Source organism: Biomphalaria glabrata, chromosome 9 (assembly GCF_947242115.1).
Source record: "Biomphalaria glabrata chromosome 9, xgBioGlab47.1, whole genome shotgun sequence".
Classification (NCBI taxonomy): domain Eukaryota; kingdom Metazoa; phylum Mollusca; class Gastropoda; family Planorbidae; genus Biomphalaria; species Biomphalaria glabrata.
In genome coordinates this window covers 29,433,318-29,443,744 of record NC_074719.1, presented here as the reverse complement: position 1 = coordinate 29,443,744, position 10,427 = coordinate 29,433,318, and the positions used below count along the sequence as shown (strand labels likewise).

At 39.5% G+C, this 10,427-nt stretch overlaps 1 protein-coding gene across 2 annotated transcripts in view; it reads left to right on the top strand.

The window, feature by feature from the left end:
* The window catches only part of LOC106059172 (radial spoke head 1 homolog), a 23,712-nt gene continuing 13,285 nt past the window's right edge, over positions 1 to 10,427 (top strand). Inside the window, exons 1-3 of one of the 2 annotated variants that reach the window (XM_056041587.1) lie at positions 1 to 155; positions 7,442 to 7,599; positions 10,234 to 10,418. In XM_056041587.1, coding sequence (XP_055897562.1) covers positions 7,542 to 7,599; positions 10,234 to 10,418 — 243 coding nt within the window. In that variant the 5' untranslated portion in view covers positions 1 to 155; positions 7,442 to 7,541. Of the gene's footprint in view, positions 156 to 4,183; positions 4,314 to 7,441; positions 7,600 to 10,233; positions 10,419 to 10,427 lie in introns of those variants that run through there. The other variant, XM_056041588.1, reaches the window with a different exon arrangement.

The following is a 10,427-nucleotide window of genomic DNA, read 5'->3' as shown; positions in this document are numbered from 1 at the left end:
GGTGTACCAAACTAAACTGTCTAGTTTAACGTCCGTCTTTGGTTGGCAGGAAGTTTATCTCTAGCATTTTAGACTTTCCATGGTTAATAAACAGAACAAAGTCAACTACTTTTGTGTCTTCGCGAGAATCCAAGTTGGCCTACATTCTATTCTAAGTATAACAAAATAGTCTTTTACATTTTGGATTAAATTTTAATGTTAAAACATTTCTAGTTCACTTGCTTAGTAATCTAGACTCTAGACCTTGGAATCCTAACAATACTAATCTAGACTCTAGACCTTAATATTATATTTAAATATAGATCTAGATCTAACAATACTAACCTAGACTCTAGGGCTTGCATCTAACAATATTAATCTTATTGAGTAGAAAATTTTTCATTGTTCAAGAATTACCTGCAACAAAATGTAAAGGACAAAAAAAGAGATGGATTGAACATTTGCAGGAGCTACTTAATAATAATAGACCTACTCGTGCAAACCCACCCGAGATACCACCAGCTGCAAGAGACCTGCCTATCAAGTGCAGTGCACCCACCAAGGAAGAGATTTGCAGCGCAATCAAGCGTTTGAAGAATGGCAAATCTGCAGGACTTGACATCATCCCAGTTGCTCTAAAGGCAGACATTGATACCAGTGTGAAGTTACTCAAACCTCTCTTCTGCAAGATATGGGAAAAAGAAGAAGTGCCACCAGAATGAAAGGAGGGCTACCTCATCAAACTCCCAAAGAAATGGCATTCTTAGTTCCTGCTCCAACTATCGAGGAATAATGCTACTGTCCATTCCAGCAAATGAACCGAATGAAAGAAGCCGTAGATCCACATCTCCGTGACCAACAAGCCACAGGCTTTTGAAACAAGATACGCACAGATCAGATAGCGACGCTACGTATCATTTTGAAACAGTCAGTGGATTGGAACTCCCATCTCTACGTCAGTTTTAAAGACTATGAGAAGGCTTTGACTGCCTGTACAGACAGACCTTCTAGTGATCGTACTAGGACTACAGTCAAAAGCATATGATCAATGCTAGTATCTAAGGGCAGTGGCGTCACTAGGGTCGGTGTCACCCGGTGCGGTAAGCTTGGGGGTGTCACCCCCACCCCTTTTCAAGGAAAATAATAACCTCCCCCTTAAAAAAACTATTGTTTATTTGGTTTCTTTATGTTGAACAATAAAATTGTAAGCTAATTAATTGATTGGTTATACGCGAAAATGGTTTTCAACTCTATTTTAAAATGTAGTTGTTTTAGACATTTTATAAAAAGTTATTACATAAATTAAAAATGTACAATTATTGAATTAAGAAACACTGAGTTTAACATATTTTTTATTCGAATTTTTTTTAGGAGCTCCTTACGGGAAAGGTTAATTATATTAGTGTTTCTCAGTTTCTTCCTAAAAGGCAAATCAAACACTGAACAGGTTTACCTCCAGCGAAAGATCGTCGATCAAAGCCTGCAATACAAACAAAGGATGGAAAATAGCAAGAGCATAAGGCATCTCTAAAGCTGTTGTGTAACAACTTTCGGTGGAATTCAAAATCGCCCTCAGAGTTACGCATATTAGGTGCAGATTACCCAGTAACCCGATCAACATTGATCATAGAGATCTTTAACAAATAAAAAAGTTTCATCTATTTAGTCAGTGTTATCTCAAGCGATGGAGTTGCATTTCACGGTGTTGCATGTTGGAAAGCAGGAGCCTAACCCTATCTGAACAAACAAATCAATTAGGCTGGAGGTTAAAATCCACCTACTCAATACAATCATTGTCCCAATGACCACCTACGCTACGAGACGTGGAAGGTTGAAAAGAGACTGAGCAGTGAGGGCTGAGAAAGTTCCTACCAACAGAGAAATCTTTTCCTGCACAGGCATTCGCCGTTTAAGGGAAGTGGCGACTGAAAGTCGATTGACATTTGTGAGACAGATCATTAGACAAGACGAAACACGTTTACTAAAGTCAGCCTTAACAAAAAAGCTTAAAATTGGAACGCAAAAACATGGCCGTCACCGTGAAACCGTCTATCATGGCGTTACACCTTTTTAGAAGTCCTGAATTTCGTATTCATCTGCTGAGAATGGGCTGTGAAAGTCGCCAAGGGTTTTTCTACATTTCTGAGCTTCAGGAACTATTTCTCCTGGCGTCTACAACGCATTATTTTTCTCATAATAAAGCTGATTAAAGTCAAATGTAATTTAATCAAGAAGGTTCGTGACATGTTGATACTGTGAGAGACATTCGAGGTAGTAATTTTTATTTTTAAAAGTTGTATTTAGTAAAAGTGCGTTTTTCCCATTTGGGTGTCACCCGGTGCGATCCGCAATACAAACAATGTGAGAACGAAAATAAATACATAGGCCTACGTTTGAGAGTAGACAAGAGGAAATAACTATACAGCATGTGTGATAAAGCCTAATAAAAGAAAATGCGTTCAGTATTGGGTTCAGGGCCGCCGCTACCTATTGTGCACTGTGTGCATTGCACGCAGGTGGCCGACTTTAGGGGCGGCCAAATCATTATTCCAAGGTGACTTTTTAAAAAATGTAGTTAAATAGAAAAAAATTACTTAAATATTGTTACGAATCTCACTATCCAGGCTCTCTGCAAACTGCACCATACACCACCAACTTAAAGAACTTGACAACTCAGGGCTCCAAAGTAACGTAACACTTTAATAGTTGAATAAATAACAGACAATACTGTACAATTGGCAACACGTATACTGTACAAATATCTCTCCGATAACACCGTTCCGCCGTATCATCTCTTGCACTGGCCTCTCCGTCTCGTTCCGGGCTTGCACTGGGTTCAACAGTTCAGGACTGACTTCACACACTAGGCTCGTTGTGTCGGACTCGATCGCAGACCAAGATCAAGATGCCAGTTGTCTCAACTGTACTTGACAGTACTCGGTACTGAACCGTCGTAATGCTCCGTACAGAACCACACCGTTGAACTGTGCTGTAGTCGACCGTGTTCTGAGCCCTGTCGTGAACCTTCTGTCGTGAACCTTCTGTCGTGGACCTTCTCTCGTGAACCGTGCTGTATTGAGCCCCTTTTCTCAACCGTCTTGACTGCGACACCTCCGCTCTTTACATAGGGTCCCTGCTGGCCTTCTAGAACCGGACAGAACATCGCTCGACGTTTCTAGCTTCGTCACATGACTACATCCCTCGTGACGCTCCTGAGCTCTGTTCACGACGTCGATCCTTCCTGAACCATCATGTTGACACTCGTCTCGGCCGACCGTCGTAACTCGTCACGGTTGACCGCTCGTCTAGCGCTGGCCTGGGGCGATTTGCGTCGGCTGACTACACTCACACCACTACCCCTCTGTGTGCCACCACCAGGTTTATAACAATATTTTAAATAAATTATAATTATTCCATTATCCTTTGAAAATATAAACGACATTTGTTCATAAGAAATTATTTTGGAAACTAGAACAAATAAAATAGAGCAGCGAGCGAGGGATTCTCACGGATTTTTCGAATAGCTTGCCTTAATTTTAAAAAAGTCAATTTTGAAAACATTTTCACTTGGAAAAGGGGGGTGGTGGTGGCGGCGCTAATTTCTTTCATATGGAGGGCGCAACGTCCTGACAAAAAGGGGGGGATATAGAGTGTGTTTCCTAGGTGCGGTGAGAAGAAGCTAAGCGATGGATTGGTTGGTTCTGCAGTGACCATGATGAAGTTAACGTACCTAGTGCCAATGTGAGACGATCTGAAGACATGAAAGAGAAAGACTTTATTTTGGTTGTGAGCTAGATTTTGTTTTAAATATCAGTTTCTATTTCATGACTCTTAGATCTAGATCTCAAGTTCAATCGTGAATACTAACAGTTCTATGGAGTCATGACCTCATTGTGAAAGCCGTCATCGCTCCTCTGGGCTACAGCTTCTAATGGGAGCTCGAACGAAAACTCAAGAAAGATATTCAGCGCTGAATAGCTTCATTTGTTGGATAAATTTGTTGACAACTCTGTATCCATGTATGTCGAATGATTGTGGATACAATGCACATCTCTCCAAAATACAATCGTGATAATTATTATGAAAGTGTACAGAACATTGAAAAAGTTCCATTGTCAATGGCTTTTGTATTTCCAGCTTTTTTTCTTGGGATTATGCTTGAACTTATAAAAACAGATTAGTGAACATCTCCACGTCCAGACCATAGAACACTGAGGTCGTTGAGAAGTCAAAGTGATCGAGAAATTGTATACAGATCATGATCAATTACACAATTCATTGTAATATACCTCCGCAGCACATCAATTATAATCGTTACAAATACAGGAGCATAAGTGAGTAGTCAGAACGAGATCAGTTTTTAATGTTTATCACAAAGACCCAAGATGTCTTAGTTCTGAATGCACGTAAGTCCGAAATTGTTCTCAGTGTAAGATTCCTAGTTATACTTGAGGGCTACAACAACGATGCGAATATGAAAGGAAAAAACAGAATAGTCAACAAAAGATTTCAATCAAAAGGCTTGTTTGGATCAGTGTCCAGCTCAGTCTTAATGGATTCTTTTTCTAGAAATAAAAGAGGGGCGGTATTTTTAATTTCGCACTCAGGCGGCCACAACCCTCGCGGCTGCCCAGATTGGGTAATTCAATATATCATCAGAATTAAAAGGCATGTATTAATAGCAATCTCGTCCTACTTGAATACACCAAAACATCCTCACGTCCTACTTGAATACTCCAAAACATCCACGTCCTACTTGAATACACCAAAACATCCACGCGTCCTACTTGAATACTCCAAAACATCCTCGCGTCCTACTTGAATACACCAAAACATCCTCGCGTCCTACTTGAATACACCAAAACATCCTCGCGTCCTACTTGAATACACCAAAACATCCTCGCGTCCTACTTGAATACTCCAAAACATCCTCGCGTCCTACTTGAATACACCAAAACATCCACGTCCTACTTGAATACACCAAAACATCCACGTCCTACTTGAATACACCAAAACATCCACGTCCTACTTGAATACACCAAAACATCCACGTCCTACTTGAATACACCAAAACATCCACGTCCTACTTGAATACACCAAAACATCCACGTCCTACTTGAATGCACCAAAACATCCACGTCCTACTTGAATACACCAAAACATCCACGTCCTACTTGAATACACCAAAACATCCACGTCCTACTTGAATACACCAAAACATCCACGTCCTACTTGAATACACCAAAACATCCACGTCCTACTTGAATACACCAAAACATCCACGTCCTACTTGAATACACCAAAACATCCACGTCCTACTTGAATACACCAAAACATCCACGTCCTACTTGAATACACCAAAACATCCACGTCCTACTTGAATACACCAAAACATCCACGTCCTACTTGAATACACCAAAACATCCACGTTCTACTTGAATACACCAAAACATCCACGTCCTACTTGAATACACCAAAACATCCTCACGTCCTACTTGAATACACCAAAACATTCACGTCCTACTTGAATACACCAAAACATCCTCGCGTCCTACTTCAATACTCCAAAACATCCTCACGTCCAACTTGAATACACTAAAACATCCTCGCGTCCTACTTCAATACTCCAAAACATCCACGTCCTACTTGAATACACCAAAACATTCGCGTCCTACTTCAATACACCAAAACATTCACGTCCTACTTGAATACACCAAAACATCCTCAAGTCCTACTTGAATACACCAAAACATCCTCGCGTCCTACTTGAATACACCAAAACATCCTCGCGTCCTACTTGAATACACCAAAACATCCTCCTTCTACTTGAATACACCAAAACATCCTCGCGTCCTACTTGAATACACCAAAACATCCTCACGTCCTACTTGAATACACCAAAACATCCTCACGTCCTACTTGAATATACCAAAACATCCTCACGTCCTACTTGAATACACCAAAACATCCTCGCGTCCTACTTGAATACTCCAAAACATCCTCACGTCCTACTTGAATACACCAAAACATCCTCGCGTCCTACTTGAATACACCAAAACATCCACGTCCTACTTGAATACACCAAAACATCCTCGTCCTACTTGAATACACCAAAACATCCTCGTCCTACTTGAATACACCAAAACATCCTCGTCCTACTTGAATACACCAAAACATCCACGTTCTACTTGAATACACCAAAACATCCACGTCCTACTTGAATACACCAAAACATCCTCACGTCCTACTTGAATACACCAAAACATTCACGTCCTACTTGAATACACCAAAACATCCTCGCGTCCTACTTCAATACTCCAAAACATCCTCACGTCCAACTTGAATACACTAAAACATCCTCGCGTCCTACTTCAATACTCCAAAACATCCACGTCCTACTTGAATACACCAAAACATTCGCGTCCTACTTCAATACACCAAAACATTCACGTCCTACTTGAATACACCAAAACATCCTCAAGTCCTACTTGAATACACCAAAACATCCTCGCGTCCTACTTGAATACACCAAAACATCCTCGCGTCCTACTTGAATACACCAAAACATCCTCCTTCTACTTGAATACACCAAAACATCCTCGCGTCCTACTTGAATACACCAAAACATCCTCACGTCCTACTTGAATACACCAAAACATCCTCACGTCCTACTTGAATATACCAAAACATCCTCACGTCCTACTTGAATACACCAAAACATCCTCGCGTCCTACTTGAATACTCCAAAACATCCTCACGTCCTACTTGAATACACCAAAACATCCTCGCGTCCTACTTGAATACACCAAAACATCCACGTCCTACTTGAATACACCAAAACATCCTCGTCCTACTTGAATACACCAAAACATCCTCGTCCTACTTGAATACACCAAAACATCCTCGTCCTACTTGAATACACCAAAACATCCACGTCCTACTTGAATACACCAAAACATCCTCGTCCTACTTGAATACACCAAAACATCCTCGTCCTACTTGAATACACCAAAACATCCTCGTCCTACTTGAATACACCAAAACATCCACGTCCTACTTGAATACACCAAAACATCCTCGTCCTACTTGAATACACCAAAACATCCTCCTCCTACTTGAATACACCAAAACATCCTCCTCCTACTTGAATACACCAAAACATCCTCGTCCTACTTGAATACACCAAAACCCGATCAAGTTTCTCGGATGAAATGTTATACTGTAATAGTTTGACATTATTTTTTTAAAAGTCGTGTAATAATTAATGAATGTAGGTAATTGCATTATGGTTGAAGAACTAGAACAAACTAACGATAGTTTTGTTGGGATTTGGGGGGCACCGACCCTGGTGACGCTTCTGATCTAAATCATTATTATTATTGTTATTGTTTTAATTAGTAATACATGCCCTACATAATCGTATAATATATGCATCTAATTAAACATTTTGTTTCACATACAGATAAACACTATCGTGTTTCAGAACTAGATCTAGTTGGATCTTAAAAGGGAGAACACTCTAGTGTCAATCTAATCCTTGTGAAGGGGAGATTGGGCCAACGATGGAGGACGATGAAAGAGATGTAGAGGACGACTTTCCAACATTAGGAGAATATATAGGTCAGTTCACGTTATCTTTTACCCCCACCCCTTCTTTTAGAGCTATGCAGTTATTGTGTTTATGTTGTCCATTTTGTCAGCCAAAAAGATACATTGGTATCTTTGGTCATCCTAATGCGTATAAACCAACTTCAGTACAGAGTGATAAAACGATTATTTAGAAGATATATAAATGTCTTAGGACAGCAAAAGTAGGCCTACAGCTGTTAATTCAACTTTGTATTGTATTGCAAGGGCGTAGCCAGGGGGGATGGGGTTCAACCCCCCCCCCTGAAATGAAATCCCCCCCACCCCCGAAAAAAAATCCTGGCTACGCCCATGTTGTATTGTATTGTACTACTAGATTACACAACTGTTATTATTATAAAATCTATCATTACATTTTTATATATCATAAATACTCTCACTTTCCGGGCTCTCTGCAAACTGCTCCACACGACACTACCAACTCAAAGACCTTGACAACTCAGGGCTCCAAAATAAAGTAACACGTTATTGTCCAATAAATGACCGCCAACATTGTACACTTGGTAACAAGGTAAAACTGGCTGTACAAAGTTTTCTCCCTTTCGAACTTATTCACAAGACGTAGTTTCGAACTCGCGAGGTGTCTTTGACTCTATTCAGCACCGAACTGTCGTCATGCGTAGTACAGAACCACACCGCAGAACCGCACTGAACTGTCGTCATGCGTAGTACAGAACCACACCGCAGAACCGCACTGAACTGTCGTCATGCGTAGTACAGAACCACACCGCAGAACCGCACTGAACTGAACCAAGACAAGCCTTTAGTAAACCGTCTTGACTACGCCCCCTTCCCTCATTATATAGGGTCCCCGAAGGCCTTCTAGAAACCGACGAAACGTCGCTCGACCCTTCTGGTTGATCACATGACCATATCTGACGTGACTAGCCAGAGTAGTGTTCACTTTAGATGTTTCTTGAAACTTCGCCAGTCATAGCTGTGTTGTAATAGTTGTGATATAATAGTTGTGATGTAATAGTTGTGATGTAATAGTTGTGATGTAATAGCTGTGATGTAATAGCTGTGATGTAATAGTTGTGGTGTAATAGTTGTGATGTAATAGTTGTGATGTAATAATTGTGATGTAATAGCTGTGATGTAATAGCTGTGATGTAATAGTTGTGATGTAATAGCTGTGATGTAATAGCTGTGATGTAATAATTGTGATGTAATAGCTGTGATGTAATAGCTGTGATGTAATAGTTGTGATGTAATAGCTGTGATGTAATAGCTGTGATGTAATAGTTGTGATGTAATAGTTGTGATGTAATAGCTATAAAATGACATTATGACTTAAAAATAAAACAGAGAGGCTTTAGAACAGTGATTCCCAAAGTGGTCTATATAGACCCCAGGGATCTACGAAGACTTCCAAGGGGTATACGAAAGTGAAAAAATAAATTAGGGGTCTATGAGATGTCCACGGGGTCTACGATAATAGATTTCATTTAAGTGGGTCTTGACTTTAATTTTCACATCCCATTCATGTAACTCTTCCTAATAATATATAATTTAGACCTGAGTTCATCCTTTCAATATTTATCCTTCTATTTAAACGAAAAATTGTCGTATTTAATTTCAAGAATTATTTAAATTACTTAATTTTGTCTACATGCTTCTGTTTAGCAAAAATAAATGTAAGCTGTATAGCGTGATTATTTAAAATTGTTCATTTCTTCCTTATCAAACATGCCAATTGCCTTTTTTATGACAATATGAAACTAAGTTAGCTGGAGGATCACCTGAGACAATGTCACCCTGATAAAAAGATTTGAAAAACTTTAAAACATTGAAATATAAAGTTCAGAAGAGACCCACATCTTCAACATCATATAGAGAAGATGGTGGTTTGTGGGCGTCCTACAATATCTGTATCTTATAGCAAAATTGGTTTAAATTTGAATGTTATCAATAAAAAAGATAGATCTCTTATAACTTTGTACGTAGCTTTAAATTATTTTCTCACTTTTCAACTCACTACAGACAGAAATTAGTTTTAAGAAAATGTTGATGAATTTGAAAAAAATGTGCATGTTAAACTTGGGGGTCTACCGAAAACCAGAAAACATGGCAAAGGGTCTACGAGACAAAAAAGTTTGGGAACCACTGCTTTAGAAGATCGGAGTCTTGTGAAAATGGAAAGGAAAATTCGAAATAAAAACACGCTGCTGTCAATTAGAGAATCGAGTGTCCTGTCCTCAGCTCCCCCCCCCCCCCACTCTAAAAATAAACGTTTTGATTACTGGGTTATTATATAGAACTTTGAAGAACTATCTGTCTAGCTAGATATTCAAAGTGAGTGTGTATCTATCCATGTAATGTTAAATGTACAAAAGTTAATGTGTTACAAACAGTTCAATGTCTAAAGCTGTTCAAACAAAGGAATGTCTACAGCTGCTCAAACAAAGGAATGTCTAAAGCTGTTCAAACAAATGAATGTCTAAAGCTGTTCAAACAAATGAATGTCTAAAGCTGTTCAAACAAAGGAATGTCTAAAGCTGTTCAAACAAAGGAATGTCTAAAGCTGTTCAAACAAAGGAATGTCTAAAGCTGTTCAAACAAGGGAATGGCTATCTGTAGATCTCTAGGTTTCTCTTGTATTCTCAGGAGACAGAAATGAAAAGAATGAACGTCATGGCAAGGGGAGAGCACTACTTCCTAACCGTGACGTCTATGACGGCAACTACATGTTTGGTAAACGGGACGGACAAGGAGTTTATAAATTCAAAAACAAACTTGCTAAAAATGCTCGCTATATTGGAAACTATGTCCAAGGCAAGAAGCAAGGATTCGTAAGTCAA